The 26,978-nt window shown below is 42.6% G+C and overlaps 2 protein-coding genes across 8 annotated transcripts; one reads left to right on the top strand and one right to left on the bottom strand.

Moving 5' to 3' along the window:
• Window positions 1–117: 117 nt before the first annotated feature.
• Window positions 118–13,926, bottom strand: LOC116336475 (RAB3A interacting protein (rabin3)). 6 transcript variants are annotated; one of them, XM_031760366.2, is made up of 13 exons: window positions 13,813–13,921; window positions 8,308–8,428; window positions 7,400–7,516; window positions 6,929–7,095; window positions 6,687–6,852; window positions 5,508–5,603; window positions 4,764–4,841; window positions 4,472–4,687; window positions 4,250–4,378; window positions 3,586–3,698; window positions 2,989–3,088; window positions 2,218–2,287; window positions 118–2,138 (listed from the first exon to the last, which is right to left on the bottom strand). In XM_031760366.2, exons 3-13 carry the CDS (start codon window positions 7,487–7,489, stop codon window positions 2,056–2,058), a joined length of 1,308 nt encoding a protein of 435 aa, XP_031616226.1. In that variant the 5' UTR covers window positions 7,490–7,516; window positions 8,308–8,428; window positions 13,813–13,921; the 3' UTR covers window positions 118–2,055. The 6 variants fall into 6 exon arrangements, with proteins under 6 accessions (XP_031616226.1, XP_031616227.1, XP_039457410.1 ...); XM_031760367.2 differs by having other exon boundaries at window positions 13,714–13,921; XM_039601476.1 differs by lacking the exon at window positions 13,813–13,921 and adding an exon at window positions 13,719–13,792.
• Window positions 13,927–15,614: 1,688 nt separating this feature from the next.
• On the top strand, window positions 15,615–24,712 carry LOC116336468 (serine/arginine repetitive matrix protein 1). 2 transcript variants are annotated; one of them, XM_031760360.2, is made up of 5 exons: window positions 15,615–15,736; window positions 17,901–18,017; window positions 21,499–21,769; window positions 21,915–22,328; window positions 22,545–24,712. In XM_031760360.2, exons 2-5 carry the CDS (start codon window positions 17,949–17,951, stop codon window positions 23,396–23,398), a joined length of 1,608 nt encoding a protein of 535 aa, XP_031616220.1. In that variant the 5' UTR covers window positions 15,615–15,736; window positions 17,901–17,948; the 3' UTR covers window positions 23,399–24,712. The 2 variants fall into 2 exon arrangements, with proteins under 2 accessions (XP_031616220.1, XP_031616219.1); XM_031760359.2 differs by having other exon boundaries at window positions 21,915–24,712.
• Window positions 24,713–26,978: the final 2,266 nt, after the last annotated feature.

The following is a 26,978-nucleotide window of genomic DNA, read 5'->3' on the forward strand; positions in this document are numbered from 1 at the left end:
TGAGGATCTGCAGTGGGCGGAGACATGAGGGCACGTCTGAGGAGGCAAGGTCGGTCATTAATATGCAGTCGTGTAAAAGTTCAGTTGAAGAAGCAAAATTGTGGAGGAGTCCACGGATCGTTTTCAGAGGTATTACTGTTTTTATTTCAGTGTCTGAGAGAGAAGGCACTAAACCAAACCGGGAGAGTGACATTGACTTTGAACAGGAGAGAGATGTCAGGGTTAAATTAATATATATAAAGTTTACAGAACAGCAGGTGCGCATGCACACGCGCGCACACACACACACACACACACAGCTTATTATCTACACGAGTCCTGATTGGTCACACGGAGCTCGCTGCAGAGCGCCCCGTTTCACAGCAGGAAATGTAAATATCCAGCAACAAAACAAAAACCCTCAAAAACTCAAAGAGAGCCGACATCAAGTCCTTCCTCCTCCAGATACATGCTCAATTATTTCTGCAGCTTTTTTCTGTGAGTAAAAAAAAAACAAAAAACACTGTATCCCACTCTGCCATCATCGAGACCTAAATTAACTCAAAATACAAGCTTATTCAAAGTTTACTAAACAATAACAATTTGACTGTTTTTTTTCCCCTCTGAAAATATATGATAGACTCACCAACAGTGAAGGAAAGTGTACTGTAGCAAAGTTATAATTACTTTAACTCAAAATTTGACATTTCTCAGACTTTTCAGACCCAAAAAACCCCAAAAAGCCCCAAAATTTGATGATTAAAGAGCTCAATAGTTTGATGTAAAGTCTGGAAAAAAAGTTTTAAGTTGTTTGACAATAAAATGAAATAATGAGAAAAGTAAAATATTGTGAGAGCACAATTTCAGAGGAAAATAACGGAGAAAAATCAAAGTGCAAAGAGTGAGTCAACTTAGTGTTAATTTCACATGAGGGAAAAAAAACTCAGTATTTTTTGATATATGAATAATGAAAAATTGACAAGAATAAGTAAAAAATACTCAAATTCATGTTAATTTAACATTAATTATTACATTGTCAAAATTTGGAGGTTAAAAAAAATTGTTCATTTTAATTTGACTAAGTAAAGCTGAAATTGCAGGAACGTAAATACATAATAATTTAAAGGATTACAATTAAGAATAAGTCATGAATTTGAGTTAATTTCAACATTTACAGAAGAAAAATTCAAAATTTAGGTTTTAAAACTGAAGAATTGTAACTCTGAATTCTTCAGCTGAGATGTTGTCACATCAGCTGTCACTTGTTCCCTGCGATGAGTTTTATCATAAATATATATCCAAATATTCTAAATTGTTTACATTTTAAACAGCTGCAGTTTTACCACAGCTTTACTGCTGAAATAATATTTTCTTGTAGTATTTAAGGTGAAGGTGAAGTCTGCTTTGAAAGCCACCACGCATAAATCCATAATGACGGTTTATGTTATGAATGGCGTTTTATTTTGAAAAATCCTCCTAAATAAAAAGGAAGATGGGTCCCATTAACTAGCAGGAAAATGAAGCGAACCTGGAAGCGCAGCACGACCTGCAGTTCCTCGAACGGCCACTTTAGGTGCCACAGATGGCTCCACAGCAGAAACCTAACGGGGTTATTTTTCCTCAGTTTCTGTGATTCTGTTTACAACTTTCTTCCTCTTAAAACAATGACTTTATTCTACAGTTCAACTTCACCCTTAAAATACGACTTTTATCATATTTTCTCATATTTCTAACATCTATTTTTGATATTTTTCTTGTTTTGAGGCTTGCTTCAAAACCCACATGCATCTCTCCAGAGATCACATGTAACTGATGACCAAACGGTTTGTAGTGTTATTTTTTAGAAACATGTCAGTTTTCTGACACACTGGAGTGTTGCATGTTTCAGAACCCAAAGATTCCAGATCAGTAACGACCACCGGCGCCAAAATCACAGTCTTCAGTCTTCTTTTGTGATGATTGAAAACAGTTTTTCTCTCTCACACAAAAAACACTCACACAAAAGAAGGGGGAGGGGCAAAAGCCAGGGTGGGGCGGGGCTTCAGCTCAGACGCTGTGATTGGAGGACGGCCCCGGTCACAGCTGGTCTTTGTAGTAGCCGAGCTTGGCGAGGGACATTTCCCTGCGGAGCTGCATCACCTCCCAGAACATCTGCTCTGCTGCAAACACAGAGGGAGGCAGGAAGTTTAATCACACTGATATCGAGCCACCACAAGAATCCACTGGCGCGTTTCGTACCGTCCTGCTGTTTGACCAGCCCTTGGTGGATGTAGCGGATATAGGTGAAGAAGTTGCACACCGCTGTGATCTGAAGGAGAGAGGACACTGCTGAAAACACCAGTCAACGGTTTGTGAGCTTCAGGTGAATTCATGCAAAGCTACTCTGCAAAGAGTTAAGGAATAAATACGTTAAATCCATATGTTTAACTTCAGGACAGGATTACATACTGAACTATAAGCTTAGTGATTTTGCTAAAACTTAGGTTTCTGTTCGTTTGGACGATTTAAAGTATTCAGATTTCTGTTCTAATTTCTCATTTACATAAAAAAAAATCACTCTTAAAAAAAAAAAAAAAAAAAATCACAGAGGGAGGAGGTTTCTAACTACAGTTCCTGTGACATTCACTTAAGGCTCCAAGTTAAAACTTTGAAGAATAAATAAACACGTTTAGAGAAAACAGTTTGTGTCTCTGGATAGTTTCATCCTTCATAACAAGTGTAAGACTTAAAGTTAGAGGCATGGCTGCTTTAATCAGTCATTCTGAAAGCCCTTTATTCTTATCCTCATGCAGAGGGACTGCTGATGTAGAAGTGCAGTAACGTGGACTGAATCACCTTCAGAGTCGTTTTCTTACTTACAGCGATGGTGGAAGAAGCTGGCAGGATTGTTTTAGTGCTCACTGAGTTTTGGAGTAATTTAGAAAATGTTCTGGCTCAGGAAAGATGGACCGGACATAAAGGGGAGGTAAAGCTTTCAGGTGTGAGTGGATGGCTAGGTGTTACACTCACTCTGTATCTACAGTAGGGAGACACGTAGTAATAGCTGGACGAATCTCCAAACTTGATTCTGTGCTTGCAGGTTTTGGTCTGACCGCTCAGGGCACATTTTCTACCAGATGGACATAAAAAACAAAAACAAACAAACAAAAAGCATGAGTTAGCTGTTATTTTAACAAGAAACAAAAAAACTCCTACAAAGCAGAACAAACTACACAGGAGCAAAACTAACACGGCTTGAGGCAGCGAAGGAGGAGAAGAGGATGACAGGATGAAGGTTTGCATCATCGGGATGGCTTTGACATCCTGGACAAGTTTAGAAGGAGGGAATGCCGTGAGTTAGCAGTAGGGTTTGGAAGAGCCGGATGGAGGTGGGGAGCAACTGAGGAGAGGCTAAAGAAGGAAAAATAAAAGCTAATGGGGGAGAGAGTCAGACTTACGTGACGAGCTCAGACCTGCGCCCACTAGAGGAGGAAATCGGAAGATGGAGATGTGATGATGAAGGAGTGAAAGCTCAATGCAGGGGAGAAAGTGTGTGTGTGTGTGTGTGTGTGTGTGTGTGTGTGTGTGTGTGTGTGTGTTTAAGTTCAAGTGTGTGCACGTGCTCACTTTGGTCCTCCACACTCCACCGCCGATGCTTTGACCACAGGCAGCGGCTGGAAGCCGACCGGCTCCACACTCAGCGTGTTCTGCTCCACGGCCTCCAAGATGGCCGAACCCAGCTGGGGAGAGGAGAGGAGGGCGTTAACGGACGCAGGAGGTATCAGAATCCTTCTGATTCATGTCAACATGCGTCTCCAGAGGACTCAGGGCGGTCCCTGCTTTTCCCTGGGATTTTCTAAACCCTGCCCATTTGTTTACAGGACTTTTTTAAACCATCAAACCAAATGCGTACCGAAACAAACCCGGTGAAGCCTTTTCCAGCTGTCAGAGGGCGAGTGCAGGGCATGCCTGGCCAGGTTGCCACCCACTCATGATCAAATCTTCTTACTGTGAGGTGACAGTGTCCCCACAAGGCAGATGCACGCACCTTTAACAAACTTTTTGTAGCTTTGTCTACAGAAACCTTACGTCTTTTAATCATCTGAGATAAACAGTGACTGAGTTTGAGAGATAAGATCAGAAGTTTTAAACCTTCTAAACATTTTGATCTTCACAAAAAAAAAAAAATTGAAATGAAAATATCAGTGCTGAAATCTCGGATCTGTGAATGTTTGCATGTTTTTCTACTCCTAATAAAGCGCTTTTAAGAGTTCGGGAGGTCGTCATGTACCTCGCTCTTGTTGAAGGTCAAGCAGGGGTAGATGTCCTCACGGTAAATCCTCTCCAGGAAGCTGCAGCTCCGGTCGAGTGTCGGCTCCTCCTTCCATGCCTTGAACTCGCTGAACAGCTGACCGTCCACCTGCAAGTCAGAAACTACGTGCAGTCTCATCATCGGCTGTTAAAGAAAAAGCTGTGGGAGCCTGAGCGCTCCTCCTCCTGCTGCTCCTCCTACCTCCCGACACTCGCGTACGATGGGCTGCGTGGCCGACGGGTCAGGCTGCGTCCCCAGCATGGCGGAGGAGGTGCTCTTGTTCCTGCTGTGGCCCTTCCTGAAGGGAGTCTTCACCCCTCCTCCCGCTCCCACAGAGGGAAGCTCACCCACCGGGGAGGTCGGGGAGGAGAGCACGAGCGTCTTCAGGGCCTGAACCTCCGCCTGTAGGACGTCGATCTGAAGAAAGAAAACAGAAATCCTCAGAGTAAGCTGGTAAACAGTCTGGTCTGGTGGTGGAGTGGTGAGTGCTCACCTTGCCCAGAGCTTCTTTCAGCTGTTTTTCAGCGTTTGCCTGTTTGACATTTGCTTCTCTCACCATTTTGTGAGCCTCCTGGAAAACACACAGACGGTGAATCAGCAGCTAAACAAGCTCAGTGAGACTGAAATATCTTAAATAAACTCAAAAACACAGAACAGGAACAGGAACATAAAGGTAATCTGCATTTACAGACACACAAGAGCACAGAGAGTCCCAACACCACCTGTGAGAGAAAGCCAAGAGTGAACGGAGAGCACGGAGGAAGAGGAGCAGCACGTTTTCAGGGCTTGCCGGACAGATTCATTCAGGACAGACACATTGGAGGATGCCAGCTCTGGACCTCACATTTCACAGGAGACACTCGTGGAAACATTCTTAGGTTTTTAGCATTGTGCCTCGACCTGTAGTCGAGTTTGAGCTTTTCAGCAGGGCCTTAGGTGAAAAGGCTGCACTTGATTTTTAACATAATACAACACAAAAGCTAGACTGAACAAAAATGATAATTTAACTTTATTCTGATCAAATTGAATTATCTGCCCTTTTTTAGAGGAAACTTGCGATGCCTGATGGGTGAGAAAACTAAATGTTTAGAGTTCACCTAAAAGCTTTGTTAAACCCATCACACCTCTTTCACACTGTCTGTGTCAATCACTCATATTCTTTCTGTCCGGTGCCTCAGGAGGAAGAGGAGGAAAGGAAACAGGAAGTAGAGGACAGACGTAGGGTAGGCGGACCGACCTGGAAGAGACTGGCGGTGAGCTCCTCCAGCTCCTGGCCGAGCTGATCTCTGACTTTAGACAACCTCTCACACTCCTCATCCTTCAACAGCAGCTCCTTCCGCACACACACGCACAGCAACACAACAGAAAAACAACCAAATGAACATGTGGAAATGAAAGCATGGCGACAAACGAACAAAGAAATGAAGAAATTAATTTAAACATGTTTAACACAAAAAATCATTTTAAACATGCTTTCAAATAAAAAAAATTACACGATATCACTCTAAAGCAGGGGTCCCCAATCTCAGTCCACGAGGGCCGGTGTCCCTGCAGGTTTTAGATCTCACCCTGGGTCAACACACCTGAATCACATGATTAGCTCATTACCAGGCCTCTGGAGAACTTCAAGACATGTTGAGGAGGTAATTTATCCATTTAAATCAGCTGTGATGGATCAAGGACACATCTAAAACCTGCAGGGACACCGGCCCTCGTGGACTGAGATTGGGGACCCCTGCTCTAAAGTAATGAATGCTGTGGTGAGATGTAGTGAATACAAACACAACAGACACACACACACACAAACACACACACACACAAATACAGCTCTCTCAAACATAAAGGAACGCAGTGACATTAGTCTCGTTGCATGGCAGTAACGTCCCTCAGTTACTCAGAAAAATCCTCAAACCTTCCTCCAGGAACTATTTTCTTTCTACTGTCTACATCCGCCAGAAGAAGCACACAGTAAATTACAGCTCAGCTGAGGCGAGACGTGATTGTTGTTTACATCCTGTCGTTACAGTAAACGGGCGCTGCCTCCTGCACTGTGGCTAAGATCTGGCAGAAATAAAATAAATCCTAATGAAAGTGCCAAAGCAGACGTCTGTGAATTTTATTGTATTTATTTTTTGAGTAAGGGTTTCATAATTTCTGAAGACTGCCCATCTTTAAATTTTTTTCTTTCATCTTTTTTCTGTCCTCTCTCATTTCTCTGCTCTTGATCTTACTTCTTTTGTCTCTCCTGACAAAAGCAACCCTGACTTTGGGGTGAATTGTCCCTTTAAAGCATAAACGCGAGTATTTGAGTTAAAGTCAGGATTAGGTCACATTCAGGTCAGATTAGTCTGGGGGAAGCTGATGTTGCGATGTCTTCTGTGTGATGAAGACGTGACCATGAGCGAGCACACCCTACCCTCTGAGCCTTGGCGAGCTCCTCCTTCAGCCTCTCATATCCTTTCTCTCGGACCTCCATCACTGACGGGCTGCGCAGCCGTGACAGGCTTTCACTCAGGGCACCACACTCCTCCCCGTCCTCTCCGGACATGAACTCGGCTGACTCGGCCTCCAGGCCCGGCACGCTGTGCGGGGAAACAGCACGGGTGAGTTACGGATTACGGCTGATCGATTGGGTGCAGGCGTCTGTGTTTTTGTTACCTTCCATTGTGGCTGTGCCGCGGTGCCGAGTATACCGGCTGAGTCGGCAACTGATCTGCTCGCAGTGAGGTGGGGAGGCCTGGAGGAGGCGCTCCCAGAGAGTGGGTGCGATATAGAGAAGCGGGCGGGGTGGTGTGACGGGCAGCCGGGCGCTGATCCGATTGGTTCTGCAGGGCAAACACAAGCAATCAGGGTGACACAAACTCCAGAACAGTGAGTTTACGACATTTCATCTTCACGCACAAACACACAACAAACTTTTTCACACAGGACACAAAAAAATCTTCGACAGCGAGGGTTTGTTTTTTAAAAAAAAAATCATGCACAAGAGAAGACTCGGAGGTGCCGCAGATTTCAAAACAAACATTTTGTCTTTATTTCCAAACTTCAAGCGATGAAATACGAGAGTGGACCTCCTGAAACGTGACGCATGCAGGGAGCTGATGGGGACGGCTGGAGCTCCAACCTTACCTGAAGGTCAGGTGTGGTGGGCGAGGCCAGATTCACCTCATGGAACCCCTCCAGAGTCTCTGCATTGTTCTGACTGCTGCTGCAGGCCATAGCAACTGCTGTCAGACATCATACACTCTGAATACACACAAACACACACACACACAGAGCTGTGAGTTGTGTGAAAGCTGCAGCAGTCTCGCTTCAGTCCAGACTGCAGATGGAGAATTGGTGACTAACAGTGGGGGGACCCAAACACAGGCTTCAAAAGATGTTTGTTGGCGAATTAGCAGCCATTAGCGCTCTCCTCGCTGAAAGTTTGCAATTAAAAAGTTTCTTGTTAACGCAAACAAATACAAAAGTCTTTCAAACGGATCCTTTACGTCCAGTTTATGTGAAGCTTGTAAGAGGCAGTGGTGGTCTGAAATTCAACTGATTCTGTTTGTGCTCCTGCAAACAGGTTCACGACTACACCCCCACAAAATAAAATACCATCTACCTGCAAAAAAAAAAAAAAAAAAAAAAAGTGTAACAGTCTGGCACTCTGTTTGCTGCCCCCAGCTGGACATGGAGAGTACTGCAACATGCATAATTCAAATCACCACCTCAGAATTAAAGAAAACAGTGTGTTTTAATCTTGTGATTATTTTTCATGTTAAACCCTGAAACTGTCAAACTCTTGCAGGTGAGTTCAGGTGTTAAATTCAGAGGTGGTAAACTTAAGGTGAGCACAGAGAAACCTTTTCAGAAGATTAATAAGGAAACAAAATCTGCATGGTGCTCACAGCAGAAAGCCCTGGACCTTATTAACAGCTGTTTGATGACCTGAACAAATAATAAAATAAAATAAATAATTTGGGTTTTTCTAAACAGGCTAACGACCTCGGTGAAAGCATCTGATATCTCAAATTGTTTTCTGTTCACTGTACCATGGTGCAGCTGTGGATGGAGAAATCTCGAGGTTCAGTGGAGGCCCAAGGACAGGCAGTCAGTAAAACTCAGGTGAAGGAGTGACTCAGCACACGCCAACAGGAAAAGACTGTCCTGTAGCTGAAAAACAGGGAAAGAGGCACAGAGACAGGTTAGTTTTACTTTCTGCTGTGAGTGAGTTTAAAACAATTGTCCTGATAACCGATCCCAAAGATCATCAGGCTTAGAAGTCACTCTTTTAGTCAATCTTTTAAATATCCACTAAACGCCTTTATTTTTAATGGTATTTTTAAAATCCTTAAATAAACCCCAACCACTCCTCAAAGAAAAAAAAACACTGGATGTAGCAAGAGCTCAGGCACTTTTTGCAGTCCAAGACCTGCCTGACCCAGCAGCAGCTCCAGGTGAGCTAGCATTAGCTGGTTTATGGATGCTGACTCGTAACATTTAGAGAGAATGAGGCGGTCCCTGCATTTACCGTTTTACTGTCCAGATTCCAAACCTCAAATGAGAGCCGAGCTGAGTGGGCAGAAATTTCAACAGTAATTAATCTCACAGGCAGAAACAGGAGATGTTTTTGCCCCAGACTTCGCCTGTCAGGCTGCTGCTGCTGATATCAAGGAGGGTTTGTGTGTTTTTCAGTTTCTTAAGAAACATTATCATCGTCGTTTTATTGATTCCTGCACAGTTTTTATTAAACCCCAGGTCTGAACACAGTGTACAGACATCGCTCATGGTTTCAGCATGACAACACTGAGGACAGGAGCTCAGTGGGACACGCTCTTGGATTTCAAAGCCACTTTTTCTGTCCCTAATTGAGATGTGTCCACACAATAACTCACATTTAACTCAAAATGCCTTTTAATTTAAACTGAAGCTTTTTTAAAACCATTTCCCTTTCTCCACAAAGATGCCACTGAGCATTAGTTGCAGGTTTCACACCGATAAACACACCAAGCTCACTGCACTGGTAGAAAATTAAGCCAAACTGCCAAAAATCAGAATCAGAGAGACTTTATTTATCCCCAAGGGGCAATTAAGATACAACAGAGCAGCATGACGTTGAAGATAAGGACGGGGCATAAACAGGCAATAAGAATGAGATAAAATACACAGAATATAAAGTATATACACAGTTTTACAATTTCACAGTTTTAAAATTATATACTGATGTCTACCAGGGAGACTTTGGGCTGAAGTACACCTGCTTGCCGGGTCACCCCTGAAACACCTGTGAAGCAAACATAATTTACTCATCCTTAATGTCTGACTGCACTCTCAGTCCCTGCACTGTCATGACCGGACACATGACCCCACGTCATGGACTGTTATTCCTCAAACGTCTATTTAAATACAGCAACATATGTTCACAAGATTTTCAGTATACTTGACCTCTGACTTTGAGGTCAATCTCCCTGAGAATCAGCTCGCCTGAGATTTCTAGTAGATGCTCCCACACCAATCTTGAGTCACCATTGCCCGCCCGGATGATGACAGGACACCATCAGCCTTCAGGCTTAGGAGTAAAAACTCCAGTTCCTCTGACGTCCACTTGAGGCCGCCTCCAACGCTGAGTCAGTTCCCATAGACTCCGATGTTAAAGCAGGTGGTACAAATGTGCTACCACAGGCTGAAGGCTGTCTAACTGACAGTCCCTGAACTTGACCTCTGGACTGTTTGTGATGTTGGCACTTTTCACACTGAATTATCTGACTAATAATGCGGCGTCCTGGATTTTGGTGAGTGAAATTTTAGTCTTCCTCATCAGGAAGCATTAAAATTACTTGAGTGTATGTGTTGATCCAGCACCTCGCCCCTCTGAACCTGGTCTGATGGCAGTAGCACTGCTGCTTCACTGCTATAAACAGGACATTTTAACCTTGGAGGCTATCTGTAGACAACCTCAAGTGGCCGTTAGAGGAACTGCAGTTTTTGGCACCAACACACTGGTCTAAGAAGAGAAGTCCAAACAGGAAACTCACAGCTTGCTAATCTTTGAATCTCTGAGCTAGAAAAGGTAGCAAGGACCAACAAGACTTCACACGCCAAGCTCAACAAGCCAAAACACCACCACCAAAGAAAAACAGCACTGTATTTTAAACATCTCCCGGTTAGACATTAGCTCATCTTCTATGTGCCAGCACTATGATACCAAGTCCACCTGAACTTTGTGTTCACAAGAAGGGAGCAGCCACAAGGTGGGCCTCTTGCAAGTTTAACCCACGCAGCTCCCTTACCTTCCAGTAATGTGGAGTTATGACTGCATTTCCTCCACAAACTGCCCAAAGTTAATGTGCAGTTCATGAAGGCTGGGGTCAAAGTTCAGCGGGCAGGCAGGAAGTTCCCTTTGAAGCGTCATACCCAAGTTGCTATATCATTAACCAGCATCACTGTGATGTGTTCTCAAAGTAATCTTATTACTTCTTTGTCTCTCTCCTTTGCTTTGTACACTTGAGCAGAGTGGCTGAACAGCACACCGGTCACACCTGCTCCATCTGGTGTGTGTGTGTGTGTGTGTTCAGTGGGTGTGTCCTCCCCTGATGAATGTAAACACAAAGAGAGACTTAAGTACAAATAAAGCTGCTGTCACTCCCTTGTTGTATTTTAAGAGCATGCTGAGTGACTGCTTTGTTTCTCCGTCAGTATCATCATGTCATCTCTTCTTCTGCGCCCGTCATTAGGCCTGATTAGGGGTTTTGTTCCCGCCGCAGTGAGGCATGCTGGGAAATGATCCTCAGCTGTGATGCCGTGTCTCGGACTCCGTTAACGTTGAGTCGTGTCATTGTTTGGTCCGAGTTTCACTGATGCTGGAATGCAGCTGACAGCAGGCATTAACGTTGCATTCAAGGCCAATCAGACATCAGACTACAAAAAACTGCTGATGATACCTGATATAAATGAATCTCCTGTTTCCTCTTGTGTGGTTTGTTGAGGAGGTTTGTGGTTTCAAACACGGGGCACAGAAATCAGGAAGTAATGTCAGATTAGGATATATCTGTCAGAGGTTAAAGAGCCAAATTCCACCAACCAATCACAACTTCCAACCAACAAAGAGAGTTGAAACAATCAAATACTGCAAAAGATGGTGATTTTAGATAATTTAAGGTATTTTGGTTTAATTATTCATCCCATAAAATATTAATATAAAAGAAAGAAAGACAGCTCACATGTCTGACAGTGTGCCGCAAGAAAAACACATCAGCACAAACTCATCCAAGATGTATGACACATGGTGATGGACATGAACACACACAGGTGAAACTCCACCTTCATTAAAAACAACCTGACTCCTCTTCCCTGCCTGCCTGTCGCCATAGAGACCAGTCCTAGAGAGCTTGGCGTGGTAACCCGACACGTCGTGCAAAGACCCAGTTACTCGGGCCGCCCGATGAAGGCTCATCCTGTGTCTCAGTGGCGGTGTTTACGCGAATCCCAAACAGCTCGACTGACCACAACAATGAAAAGCTCACCATCAACAGTTTGTGGTGACAAATGGGTCAAAATAAAGGTGCCGGGGCTCCGTGGCACTGACCTGCATTTATCATTTAACAGAAAGAAGAACAGGTGAACGCCGTCCTTTAATACATCTCCAAAAAAATAAGAGCGTCTCGCACAGACAGCCATTGAAGGAATACCTGCTTCACCAAACATACCACGACCAGGCCTGACAGAGCCTGTTTGATCCAGAAGCCTATGAAACTTCTGTGTGCTTACAGATGTGTACAGGTAATGGTTGTTCCCATAATCAGATGTATCAACTGAATTATCAGGATTTAAAGACTGAGCAGAACAAGCCAGACGTTAAAATCCTTTTGGGTCTGTTCAATAATAGGATTAAGCCTGTAGATTTCTTATACTTACTCCTCGATATGTAAAGTGCAAAGGGAGGTCAGTTTGCATTCATTTACTGGTAATTATTCACACATTTTTCTACATTTTTTTAAAAATTACTTGGCAATTTAAAAAATAAATCATTTCCAGCTTTTCTTCAAGAATTTGCCTTTTTTTCTAAAACTGGAAATGTGATATTTTTATTTTCAAAAATGGAACTTTTTCTTGTGAATTTGCAGGGTTTTGCTTATAAATTTAATTAAGCTGCAAATTTAGATTTTTTTAATCATTTAAGTTTTTCTGTGTGAATTTGGTAGCTTTTCTAAATAGATTTTTCTTTTAATTGCAGATATACTTAAGGTTTTTTTGGCCAGTTTATCTCGTACATTTTCCTATTTTGCCTACAAACTTGCCATTTTTTTTATTGTAAATTTAAAAATTTTCACTTGAAAACTTTCCGGTTAATTCTCATAAAATGAGAATTAAATGTGTAAATGTACAATTTGTATTTGAAATTTTGCCAGGTTTTCCTGATAAATTTTCTCATTTCTTGCCATAAATGTGCCAGGTATTGTCGTCTATATTTGTACTGTTTTTTTTCTCATAAATCTGCCAGGTTTTAATTTTTTTGAGCCCTGGGGTTTCCTCTTCTTACCCTTCAGTGGTCCTGACACACTGTAGTACTTCAGAGAAACCAGATACCAAGCTCAGCACAAAAACTGCAGCATGTGCACAAATATCACCTGAGTTTACACCTGCAACAGCGTCTCTGCTCATTTACCCGACCTCCAGCTCTCCCTGCACCCAGATGGGCTGCTTACAGTGTCACCTGTACGCTGGAGGTCACTCCTCCAGGTGAGCTACTCCTGCTCTCAGGTGGTGTCTTGTGGACAGCTAGCAATAGATTAGCCGCGGATAGCACGTTAAGTGATGTTACCTATTATGCTAATACATTAATACGTGAGCACCTGCGGGGGGCTGAAGTTAGAGAGCTAAGGGCTGTCACCTGACGCTGTCTGAAAGATGCATGATAGCGGCGTCTCTGCGCGGAGCTTCGGGTTTCGCTGCTACATCGGGCTAAGGATTAGCTGAGCAGCTAACGTTAGCTGGCCAATTACTTGATATTAGTAGGGTGAGTGTGGGCACAGGTGTGTTAAAACACGGAAATTAAGCACATGACAAGAAAAGAACTATTAAAAAAAACACAAAAAAACAAAACAAAACCCAAACACATCCGTCCTTCTCATTCAGTAAACATCAGGGAATGGCTTGCAGAGGGAACCCCTGCTTCCATTATCGGCCACTGCTCTAAGCCTGGCCACGGCTAGCTAATTTCATTGATTACATCAAACAGATGAATGCACGGATTTATGAAACTGCGGATTCGCTTTAAAACAGAAAACTGAGAGAGTGACGGAGTGATGCTGAGAGAGAGGAGAAACGCTGTCCGATAATGGGCGCATCGATGCTTTTTGTATGTAGCACGCAAGCTAGTGGGGCTGAGCAAGTTCGCCCAACTCAGCGACTCACGGATTAAAATAAAAACTGTAACGAGGCTTTAAAGGTGGACTCACCGGACCTCTGCGTGCACAGCAGCCCAGTCGGTCAGTCTTCCTAACGGTAACGTGCCGAAACAGCCCGAAAAACAGACAAACAAACGGAGAGACACTCACCGGAGCGGCTGTTGACGCAGAGCGGAGCTCCAACTGACGGGAGGTACGTTCACGGTCCGCTGGGAAACCACAGAGCCGCCAAGCAGTTCGTCACAGTGCAGAGAGCAGGAATTCATTACTCGGCATTAGGCCCATTAACAAATAAAATTACATTACATTTAATTTAATTGTAAAGAAAAAAAAGAGAGCGCGTGAAAGAAGAAACAAATAAAGACTAAGAAAAAACAATTCAAATTAATATGAAGCTCAAAAAGTCTGGACTTATGAACTAAAAGTTGTAAAATAAAATAATTATAATAATAATTAAATAAATAAAATATTGTGCTTGGATAGAGAGATAATGTTCGGAGAGAATAAAAATTAAGATTTATACAACTAAAGGTACAATATATGAAATATATCATAAAATAAAAATATCGCTCAGTGAGGGGAATAACTATTATGATAGTTAAATTGTTGTTAAATGTTAAATTTACGATGTTAAAGTTGTGAAAACACAAAATTAATAATTAAATAAAATAAACACACACAGTAATTATTTTTTTAATTGATTCAAATATATAGTAGGGACGAGATAATATTCAGTGACAAAATCCAAGTTTATTAAGTTTAAGTTGTAATAAACAAAATTGAAAGTTTACTTCTACCACCACTACTACTACTACTACTACGACTAATAATAATAATAATAATAATAATAATAATAATAATAATAATAATAATGATAATAATAATTTGTAGCTCGGAATGGGAATAGTATTCCCTGATGGTCCCTGAGTATGAGGGAAAAAATGAACAAACAGGTGGTATATTCCTTGAGATTAAGGTCTCCAGTGGTTTTAATCTTTAAATATTCAATTCATTCCAGTCAGAGAGGCTGTGTGTGAGGATGAAGATAAACAGTGAAGAAGAATTAAAAGCCACCAGGGGGCAAACAAGCCCCGTTTTTCCAAGTTTAAAGACGCGCTATGTTTTGTTGTGCGTGCGCTCTTTGAACACACGAAGACGCGAACCCGCACCATCAGAGTGTTTCCTCGGGTCTCTGGAGCTGTTCTCTACTAGATCCTGTTTCTTCGGGGCTGCACATGTTCGCAGCCCCGAATGGACAACAAGAATGAAAAAGCCTCACCTTTTTAAACATTTTAATATACTTGTATAACTGAGTGTATTAGAACGATTTTAATGCTCTGTCATTCTGCGTTGATGTCAGCCAGTCTTAATAAAGTTGGGGGAAAAAAATCAGGGTGCTCAAAACCCGAGTAATCTGTAAGTTACAGTTACTCAGTGAGCAGCACAGCGAGTCCCGTCACTGACGTCATATTACGTTTTATGACTGTGGAGCTAAATTTAAGTAGTTTACACACAATTTGGAGTCTTTATTGTAAAACAGAGACACACATATGTCACTCTGTAACTGTGTAATATGGAGATATGATATAGATATATAAAGATTATAAAGATGCAGATTCGGGGAGCTGGCTGAGCTATATTTGATTTAAACTGTTTCTATTGTTCTTCTATTGTTGATTTTTTTTTTAATGCAGTCCCAAAAGAATGATAGGAATGTGATGAGTTCAATTACATGTCAAAACAAAACAAAACAAATCTCACATGTCCTACTGCTTCTGAACCCATCCCTATGATACTCTGAGGTGTGTGTGTGTGTGTGTGTGTGTGTGTAATATATTTCCACTGTGTCACACACACCTGAATAAACCACACACACACCCTTCTGGGGGTGGAGTTTCCCCGTGTTTTTAAGTGATGCGTAACGAGCCGGGTGGTGTCATTACGCACACGGAGCTCGGACTATCGTTTCCAGCCAGATTAGAGGCTGATGTTGCTGCCTTCTCTGTGAAGGAGGAAAATCATCTGTCCAGCTTCTGGTTTGAACTTCAGGATGATTCGTGCGAGGATTTTATGGGTAAGTTTTACTTTCTTGCATTCTGCCGCATTTTGTTTTGTTTTTGTTTAGAGTTTTTTTCTGTTTTTGCTTGTTTGTTTGTTTGTTTGTTTTTGTCCAGGTGTAAAATGGAAAAGGAAGTTTTCTAAGGCAGATTTATTTTTCAGTGATGGTCTGATAGATGTTTAAAGTTAAAATGCAGTACACTGAAAACACTTCAGAACATATGGACAGACTTTCCTATAAGAATGAGAGACACATGTAAAGACTGATTTGTCTGTTTGTGACCATCTCGTGAAAACTGAAATGATCCACTGTTAATAATTATTTCCATGAGCAGGAATGTGTGCATAAAAGTATGTATTATTCGTTATCGTTTAAAAGAAAAGTGAAGTTCATGAGTAATTAAAAATGTGCTGTATTTCAAATGTTGAAAGCAAAGATCATTTACAGCATTTCAGTGAAAAAAAACATTAGAAATAGAGTCGTTTACATCAATTTATCAATAATCATGAAGGGATATAAATAAACCAAAGAAAATCTAAAGATGCTTAAAAAATAATGGACTCGGGAGAAATATTAATATTGATAACAGAGGAATGAGTGCGTGTAACTGCCTGGGCTTGGTTTCATTCATAACTGTGTAGTAACACTCCTCTGTGTGTTTCATCATTGACTCAGCATTTATCACCTACAGGTTCTGAGCCAGAGCAAACCAGCTGCTCCCTAATTGTGACCGTGAAATTATTCTAGATTAGCAGGAATTAGAAGGATACATATTTTATCTAATTTAAAAAAGAAAAAAAGTAGAAATCTTTATAAAATAATAACAATAATAGCTTAACAGTGGTGGAAAGAGAACAGTCTGGGTTCAAGTAGTCAAGACTTAAACAGAAGTATCATTGTGGTGTTCAGTTTTTAATTTTTTTTATGGAAGGTTTTTGGCATTTAACCCAACAATGATGCTCAGAATGAGCCTGTGCCTCAAGATTGAACATTTTCAATCTGAGTTATGTTGATTTGAGGGTTTACTTTACACAACTTGGAGATAAGTTGGTTCATAATTGATCTCCACACCTGCAGAGCCGGTTTAGCTGTGTGACAGCTAACAAAGTGTTGTGCTCATTGTACTAAACCTAACGCCCTGCTGAACTGTGACTGAGGACCCACGTGAATCCGGGCTGGTTTCAGACCCAGGCTCATTCACTGTGACCGCCTCGTCTATACTTAGGTTTTTCTTGGCTCTCCAGTCACTTCCTCATTTCTGTCTTTTCAAACTCATCAAGCAGCATTTCTCTTTGTTCTTGTCATGAGCGCGACATCAGGCAGGAATGTGTTGGCCAAGGAGCTCATTGGTTTCGGCTCTGCAATCCTGTTCTGCAGTCGCCTGCTCTCGGTTAACTGGTCCATCAGGTGCTGTGGACTAAATTTACCCTTGTGCTCCGTTACATTCCTGAGGGAAACTCTGCACACTGTACATTTATCCGACAGGTTTTTAACGCTGTTAAAGATTAATCCAGCTCTTTATGACCTTTATGACCAACAAAACTGCTGCTTTCTGCAACTGCTGCCAACTATTGAAAAAAAAATCTCCTGTAAACTGAAGGTTTTGCAAGCGCAAACATAATCTGTTCACCTTAATATACTTTTACTTAAAGAAAAATATATTTGTGCATATAGTTGGTTTTTTTTGCAGTAATAAAATCTTACATTTTATTGCTTTTTTATTGGGCCAAATGTGAATCTACTACAAACTTGATGTAGAAATCTTGAATAATAAAGCATGTAATAACAAAAACAGGTGGCTGAAAGATATTTTTTATTGATTATAAAGCAGCAGCAGCACCTATGAAGTTGCTAGTAATTTTAAAACCTCCAGACTTTCTTGTCTTGAGGCCAAAATATGTAAACATCTCTGATATTTCCCCCAAAAAATGAAACATTTATCCTAAAAAAATAACGCAAAACCCTTGAGATATATCTATGTTAAGCCAGCTGCACTATAAATACTCTTTCATTCTTGAGCAGCTGTTTTAGCTCCTCCCCTTTAAGCCAACTTCATTCTGATTGGCTGCACCTCATACTCCTGATATCACACGGAGCCAGGAGCAGAAAAAACAGGTTGACACTGAGCCTTCAGTGCAGACTGAAGCCTGAGCTGATATGCTCTCCTCTGTGTCCGCAGACTCTCGTTCAGACGCAGATTAGATGATTCTACAGGGCAGAACCAGACATGGACTTCCATCTGCAAGAAAAATCTCACCTCCACTACAGGGTCAACGGGAGCAGCTCCAGACCAGGCGTGAGTACTCAAAAACCACTCTGGTTTACTCAGAGTTGAGCTTTTTGTTGCTTCTCTGTAATTTAGCACACATTCTTATGAGCAAACCCACACAGGAAACAGGCTGAAACTAAACTTTTTTTTTCTTTTTTTTAAATTAAAGCAATTGTAATAACTTTGTTACCACAAGAGATTTCTCTGAAAGTCAGGGAGGGGGGAAAGTTCCTTTAGAGTTTTTAATCTGTCAAATCTACTAAAGCTGGTGACATGAAACAGCAGTTTTTCTATCTTAAAGAAGAATCGGTCCACTGAGTAGTTCAGTTATGTCCATAGGGGCAATAGTCCCCTGTGCCAGCCTTCAGCATAAGGGTAACCTGCTTGACCAGAAGAGGTCTTACTGTGGATTTTTTGGAGTATTTTGCCCCTGAGCAACTAACAGAGGAACAAAAGGAGCTGAATCTTTTACTCAGTTTAGTGTTGGCATGGCTTTGCAGCCGAGTTGAATTGAAATAAAATTGGATTAAGGAGGTCACTCTGATCTCGGCCGTTATCTCTCCACACTGACAGATGTAGATGTCTGACGTTGTCTTAGGAAATCAGCAATATCAGTCTTTCTCAAAGACAAACTTTCTGTTGGTGAAACAATCATTTTGGAGCTATTTTTCAACTACAAAAGACCACCAGCCTTTAGAAAAACCTGCTAATTGGCTCCTGCACGAGTATTCCCCTGATGGAAATGGGTGCTGTGTAGTCGACACCGGGTCACATCATGGCAGAGAAAAGAGCAGTCCTGTTCTTTTTGTCCTATTAACCACAGCAAACAGACTGTGCGTATCAGGTGAACACCTGATTGTTCAAGCTGCACTTTCACGCCGGCTAAGGCCTCGACGGCGTGTTTACACAACGCAGCCAGTCATCTCAGAAGCTGGGAAACTACACCTGCCTAACAACTTAATCCCTTCACATGCCTCAGGGATGAGATTTATTATCAGCGCACGACACAGCCGAACCGGTTAAGCTGCAGTTTTTTAGGTCCTGAGCTGCTTCGCTACAATGGACGACTTTCACGGCAGCTGAAACTGGCAGATCTGCGTGTTTATCTCTGATTAGTTTCAGGAGGGTGTTGCTGCAGGTGTCTTTGTCTTTGCAGGTGTCTTGGTAACCTGGTCATGGCACTTTTCGTTTCAGCAGCAACCCCATAATGCCGTTTCAACTGCAGCCTGAAGGTCATCACCTTGACAGAGAACAAATAAGGGGCAAAAGTCCTGCTGTCCACTTTTCAGAGCAGTGATACTCATGTGTAAGTACTGGGTCATGAATCCCAGTTCAGTCATTAAGACGTCTGGATTCAGATTTTTTTTGTGTGTGAGTTTTATTTGCGAAGTCCAGCGAAAGTCACAGGTGACATCCGCAAAAATCACTTTTATTGAAGAACTTTGAAAGAAAATAGAGTTTAGAGTTTTTCATAGAGTTTGCCCCGACCAGCTGTAATTTCAAATGATAACGAACCACTTTGTTTACATAACGAGGCTTTTTTTTCTTCGTGGCCACCTCTATTTATTTTTAGGTTCATTACACATTGTGTCAGGGGATCCCCTAAAGCCATGTGGTTTGGTTTAAATAGGCGGCCTCGATCCTATCAGGACCGCAAAAAGACCTCAGCAAAATCAGCGGCCACTGAGTGTTGTCACTGGATACCCTGCTGTGGTGGTTCTGAGTATGTGGAGGTGAAGAGGAAGAGGTGAGGGAGCCGTCCAGCAGGAGAGAGGGAGGGAGAAGGAGAGAGAGAGAGGGAGGGCCAACTGAGCCAGAAACAGGGTGGGAAAAGAAGTCTGGAGGAACAAACAGGTCTGTGTTCCCTCTACACATGCCTACTGTGTGAGAGTCATACGTGGACCGTTCGCACCCATATATGTGGAGCTCAGTGATGAGGAGACATAAGCAGCACCACAGCAGGCCTTTTTGTCTTGTTTTGCATTAAGAACAACAATCAGTCATTTTTTCAGTATGTTTCAGTCATAAACAGTAAAATAGGCAGATGTAGTGACTGTGAGGTCACATGCAGGTTTGAGAAATTCTGCGAAAGCCTCAAGTCGAGCATTTTTGCCATTGTCGAACACCTGGGAGCATATTTGCATAATCCACCTTTCTGATTCTTCTGATTCTTGGAACTGGAGTGGGAAACATATTAAAGTCAGCCTGTAGACTTTATACAGCTGGAAGTCTCTTTGCAATCACACGAGTCGCCCCCTGCTGGCTGTAGGAAAGAACTCAGCTTTAAGGCCCTTTTTTTTTAGAGACACATTCAACTTTCTTATCTTCAAAACTGAACACATGCCGAGATTTGAACTTACCGTAAATGGAACAAGAGCTGCTGTGCTAGCACCAAGCTATCAAAAACTCAAAACGCTTTAACACTAAACAAAGTGGAGGTATTTTCTACAGAGAGGCGGCAGGCAGGCAGAAAGGTCAAGGTGGATAAATTTAAATACCCGAGGGTCAACCATCCTTAGCAACGGACAGTGCACAGGAGAGGTGAAGAAGAGAGTGCAGGCCGAGTGGAGTGGGTGGATACAAGTGTGACAGAAGGATTAGCTAGAGTGAACAGGAAGATTTAACACATGGTAGTGAGACCTGTAAAGTTTGGTTTGGAGACAGTGCACTAACAAAATGACGGGAGGTGTCTGCCAATCCCGCCTCCTCAACTTCTGCCATGAAGCCAAGATGGCTTCATGGCAGCCAATGTATTCTTTTCAGTTGCCAGCAGGGGGCGACTCCTCTGGCAGTAAAACATGTTCCAGTTTTATAGCAGTCAGTTTTATAGCAGTCTGTGGGAAAATGACTCTCAGCTCTCTTGCCCTGTGACCTCTGTAAAATGGTATCCTGATAGCTTAACTAGCTCAGTCACTAGTTTGAGTAATATTAAATAAATCCTGAAATCCAGTTAGTAAATTATCATCATTATTAGAGTAACACTCCATAAATAGATATGCAGTGAATCTATGTAAAGGCTATGGCGTAGCTCATGCACACAGCCAACACCATTACCTGCATTTATTCATGTGTAGTCGCTTGCAAGGACATGAGGTGCAGATACATTTTTACAGAGGCCCAGGTCAGGTGACGGTGTACCAATAACATTTATCACTGAATCATGAAGAATAAAAGAGGATATACTCACTCGTTCTATTTCAAAATGTCAAAATCTTTGTTCATACTTTGTATACAGTTTCACATACAGGAAGTACACAAATATTTTAGCACACTAAAACAAACAAGAACAAGAAAAATGGTTTCAAGTATTTAAATCAGAAACCGAGAGTGCCTCCCTCTTAAGCGGCAACCTTCGAATCTTCCCCTCCCTTTGTAAATAGTGGAGAAACTTCTCTATGTGTGCTGCGTGCACTACAATGATTCCCAGTAACCCGACTCTTTAACCTCTGAGGCAAAAATGTTAAGGAACAAAGAAGACATAGCAGAAATGTTTTATATCTCTTCACAGGATGATCAAGACCTGAGTCAGGAGGAGCAGGACTGCATCCAGTTCTTTGAGAAAACCATCGATTCGCTGGAGGCGAGTTTAGAGGAGGACGACTGGAGGCTTGTGCGAGCGAGGCCCTTCGAAAACTCCACTCAAGAGGTCACTAGACCTGTGGCTATGATTGCCAACCCCTACACTACCAACCCCAAAGATCACAATATTATTGACTTGGTCCACCAGGAAGCAGACTCGGTTCACTCTAAAGAGCCGATCTTCAGTCCCACCCATCGAGGTAGCGTACAGCAGTTGGTGCTTGTGTTCAGAGTAGTCAGTTACAATATTTAAAATTGTTTATGTAGATAAAGCAGATTATTAAATTACATCTCTAAACTTCTAAAGTCGTGATGACTGAAACTTCTGCAATTTGTTTCTACCAGGCTTTCAAACTATGGTGCCACCCCCTGATAGCCACTTTGAGATAAAGCCAAGGCACAATCCGATGGACAGCTTGCCTTCAGAGTACAACCCTCCCCTCCCGAGTGGCATGTCCGGGCAGACGGACACCTCCTACCACCCGGCAGGCAGTGTCCCCACCCCTGTGCTGATTGCCAAGAAGATAGCTGAGAACCAGTCCGGAGGAACAGCTAACTTCCTTCCTTCACTCCACCGCCTCAGCGTGGATGAAAAGCCAAGCACAGATCATCCAGTGAAGCAGGGTCCTCCTACATCTGCCAAGCCTACCCGCTACCCTGACAACATCAACATGATCCGTAGCAGCAAGGACCGCCAAAACCAGCCACCACCTAATGTGAACATCCAGGAGAGACAGGCGCATATGCTGGCAAACCTAGGTACGAATCAATCTCTGCTGCAGGACGATTCTCTACACAATGTAGGGGAGAAGCCTCGAAATGTTCCTACTCGCAGCATTTCCTTCAGCGACCCCACACCAGACAAATCTAGGATGGAGGCCCTGTCTAAGCTAGGCCTGACCAGAAATCGAGCTATGTCTGGGGGTATGTCTCTCCAAATCACCCCTAACATTACCCCGTTGGTTCCTCTTACAGGTGCAGGCAGCAGTCCCACACCACTGGAGGCTCATCATCCAACAACAACTGAGACTGGGCCCAAATCGCCCCAAGCCCATGTCAGTACCCCACCTCAGAGCCTGATTCACGCTGACAGGAAACCTGAGGTTCGGAGGACATCTTCCTCTAGGAGCAATGAAGACAGAAACCCCCAACCAAGACTGTCGCCTCCAGCTGTTGCACAGAGCAGCTCCTATCCACCTCCTGTGGAAAACAAAGTGTCCATCCCCCAGCAGCCATCTGAGGTGACCTCGCTGTCACTTAACAGCTACGGAGGAAAATCCATCATGGTCCACCCTTCTGTTGGCTCCAAGAGTGAATCTGCACCCTCAACAACAAGCCATGAACCCATAACCCACCCTTCTGCACTCTCAAACCCCAGTGAGCCGAACACCTACGGGGGAAAGAGCAAAGTCATGACTCCTGGTTCCCTATCTGGCTCCAGGACCGAGCTTCCTGACATCCTTAGCTCACACATGGACAGGAGTCAAACCTTGCCCTACAAATCAGAGCTACTGCAGCCCGAGCACAACAGCTACGGAGGAAAGAGCCGAAGCTTCAACACGGTCACCGGCTTATATCACACTTCAGAAAGCCCAGCAAGGGGTTCCAAACCTCCAGCCCCAACACCGGCCCCAAGACCTCCTCGACACTCCTACCATGGCATCGTTGTTTCCCAGAAACCAGCGACGTCCTTGTCCACAGACAACAGACGAAGATCCAACTCGATGTTCCGCCCCCAAGGCATCACAGTGCAGTTTTCTGGTCGAGGGGAGATGAACGAATCACGCAGAGAGGCACTGAGGAAACTGGGGTTGCTGAAAAAGTCTTGATGAACTCTTGTTTATTTGTTTTCTGGATTTATCCTCAGTTTTTCCTGCTGGTGGAGGTCGTTTGCTTATAGCTCCCCCTAATGAGTGGAGGGATAAAGACAGACTTTTACAGATTTACAGATAGTATAGCTGAGCTAAACTGCTTTAAATCTCTCCAAAAAGTTTGGAAACAAAACATTTATTTAGCTTCCTGTCTCAGCTTTGTTTGCGACACGAGTCCAATTGTGAACATCCAGAGTTTTTTTTAGCCTTTTTACCAAAAGCATTAGTTTAATCTGGAGGCTCTCAAGCCTCTTTGGATTTAAGGTTGGATTGATTTTCACTGATTTTTTTTCTGTTTAAATCTTGGATTCTCAGACTGTGAAGTCTTTATCACCTCTGTTACACGGGAGCCCTTTTCTGGTTTTCACTGGTTTTCTTAACTGACTTTGGACATTTTTTCTAGTCAGTGGTACGTTAGTGTGTATATTTGTTTTTCCAGTTAAAAGAACTTTTTATTTAAAAAAAACTTATAATATAATCAACACTAAAGAGCAAAAAGGGATCTTATGTATGGGACTAACGGAGAAAAGACGCTGTTTCCTTGAAGATGTGGAGCCGAGCAGGGGGATATTTTTACTCCAACGAACAAACCTCCCACACCAAACCACAGACTGGTGGTCTGGGCTTGAGGGCAGGACTTTTACTTTTTTACTACGCAGAGGGAATACTTTAAAAACTGCTCTTTAGGGATGGGTGTGCACATAGCATTGTACAAAACACGAGCACTAAAACCACACAGTCTAGAAATACATCCTCGGTTACTTATATGTTGTTTCTGACATTTGAAAATGTGTTATTTAACTGCTGTGTGTGTGTGTGTGTGTGTGTGTGTGTGTGTGTGTGTGTGTGTGTGTGTGTGTGTGTGTGTGTGTGTGTGTGTGTGTGTGTGTGTGCGCGATTGTTTATCAAGACTCCGGCCTCTGTAGTTTACCTACAGTAACTTTTGAAGTATATTTTATAAACTTATGTTTACAGACTCCGGTTCTCTGTAGTTCAGCTACAGTCATGTTGAAGTATCTAATGGTGCATACCTGCAGTATGGAGCTACTTTATGAGGAAATGTTCCTGTGAAGTAGTCACGTCTGCACAGATTTGGGATAAAAAGTGCCTCTTGTGTGGTTAAAGGGAAGCTGAGCGGCCGTGTGAGAGTTGCTGCTATAAGTGAACAGCCCGGTGTTCTTTCTGACTGTTGAAACTTCCACGTTATAAACTGTACATAGTCCATCTGCTCGAATATTTGCACCCATTAAACTGAACAATCTTACATCTGTCTGCATGCTTTGTCTGTTTTGTTCTGATTAACTGGGGAATGTGAAAAAGAAGCAGCTGTTTAATGACTGAATAAAGTGTCAGCTGAGAGGAGATTTGAGGGTTGTACTTTTTTTTTGAGGATCTTACCCACAAAAGCTGCACAGCCTCTTGGAAAACATAGGTCGAGACTCAAAGGTGCCTCATTTGCACTTGTAGCCATATTGTAGCCAACAGGGCAGCCATATTGGTACAGTATGTCTACTAGAACAAAAAATCTTGACAATTTTCCAGCTTTTAAGTTGTTAACATGAGCTTAACGCCTCCTTTTCTTTCCTTAGATCTTCATTTGCAGGACTTTGCAGCCTCCATGATTCAGAACGTCTTTTAGCAGCAATAACTTGAAGTAAATGTGTGACTGTATGTATGACTTTATCAGCCTCTCACATGGCTGTGAAGGAATTTTGCCCTTTCTTCTTTATAGCATTGCTTCAGGTCAGTTAGGTTTGCAACATTTGTTTATGCACAGCTCTGAAGGTCACACCACAGCATTTAATCAGGTTCAGCTCTGATTGTTTTTTTTCTCTCTGCTGTAGAGTTTCTGCTGTTGTTTGGAGCTTTTTATGATGTCACAGAGATGGATATCCCTAACATATCAGACACACAGGCCCCTCCTATCTGCAGTTTGAAATTTTCTATTATGAGGGGCAGCCAATCAGAGAGCTCAAGACCCAGAATAAGTTAAATAAAGGTTATTTTTATGGACTCACTTAATTATGAAGAGCTACTTTAGTAGGGATTGAGATTAAAAACAGACCTGGGCATGAGCAGAATAGGTCCACTTTAACCTCTTAAGACTCTTTCATGGCATACATTTTAAATTTTTCTTTGCTATTTGGGCTGATTGTTTTTACATTCATCAGGTCCCAAAGAATTACTACCTTTTTTTCTGAGAAAAATTAGATCCACATAAGAGGACATTCGTTTAAATGTTGATAGGACAGTGGCGGTATAATGTCCTCGTAAGTGGATATCAGGCCCTTGTAGAGCAAAATTTAGTATTTTGGTCTAGACAACCCAAAATGTGATGTCCACATATGTGGACACCAGGTACTAGGAGGTTAAGTTCTACTCTTAATCAGAGGCCTATTTGTTAGAATGTATTTGACTACTAGTCAGAGCAAACAGAGGTGATGTATTACATCTAAAAACTTTGGATTGCTCCTTTAATAGTGCAGCTATGGACCTCGAGCCCCTCCCTGCTCATGTTTTTATTGTGGAAGGATTTTCTGACCCATTTTCCACATTTCACACTGGGCTGCTTGTGTTTTAAACAGCAGCAACACTAAAGACACTGTCTGGACTGCAGACTCTTACATAAGCCTTCGACACAGAGGCTTTCATTCCTGAGGTGTGTGTGTGTGAGGGGTATCTGCAGCGTCAGTGGCAGCGCCCAGGATGACTGATGTTCTGCCTTTATTGCCATTGTTCATGCTTTTAATGAGCATGCTCGCCCATCTCTGTGGGCGCTGTGTTCATACCTAACTTTAACAGATTTATAACATTGGTGCTCACACTGTGCACATTCTCCAGTCAGGTTGAGCTGAATGACCATAAACAAAGGCAACATTTACGCCCGCCCCAGATGTGACCTCAGCACCGCGTCACATAGGAAAACAACCTTAAACAACCGGTGTTTGTTCCCTCTGCAAACAATGGACCGGTGGAAGCACTGAAGAAAAAGATGATCAGACTTTTTTTTTTTTTAAATGGACACTTGTGTAATTTTACTCACTGTATACCAGAAAAGAGTATCTAAGCCTTTAAGTTGAATACTCCCCTCTTTTGATTTCCATTGCTTGCTGTTTGCCTGCAGCACAGGTCAGAAGAAATCTGACAAATTTAAAGACCCAGTTGTTTAATTTAATGTGAAAACTATGAGAAAGAAAACAGTCTGCTCACTGGAAACACCATCACCAGGTTTTCTGTTGGCCCTGGGTCAGCCAAATAGTCATACTGAACCCTGTCTGCCTTCAAACGTCACGTTTCCATCTCCACTCTGGAAACAGAATCAGACTGAATCCCAGTTTGTGATAATCAAAATGAGGCTTTCTATGATCAGTTCTGTTCTAGTTTTATTGCACACACACTGAAAATAAACCTGAGACAAATACAAATTACTGACAGCTGAGTGGAAAAATGTGGAGCACTGCATGTCACCATATGTCTTTGACTCGTATCAGAGTTACAGAGTGGTGACCTGTTCAGAGCGTATCCTGGAATTAGCACC

Source organism: Oreochromis aureus, linkage group 17 (genome assembly GCF_013358895.1).
Source record: "Oreochromis aureus strain Israel breed Guangdong linkage group 17, ZZ_aureus, whole genome shotgun sequence".
Lineage (NCBI taxonomy): Eukaryota > Metazoa > Chordata > Actinopteri > Cichliformes > Cichlidae > Oreochromis > Oreochromis aureus.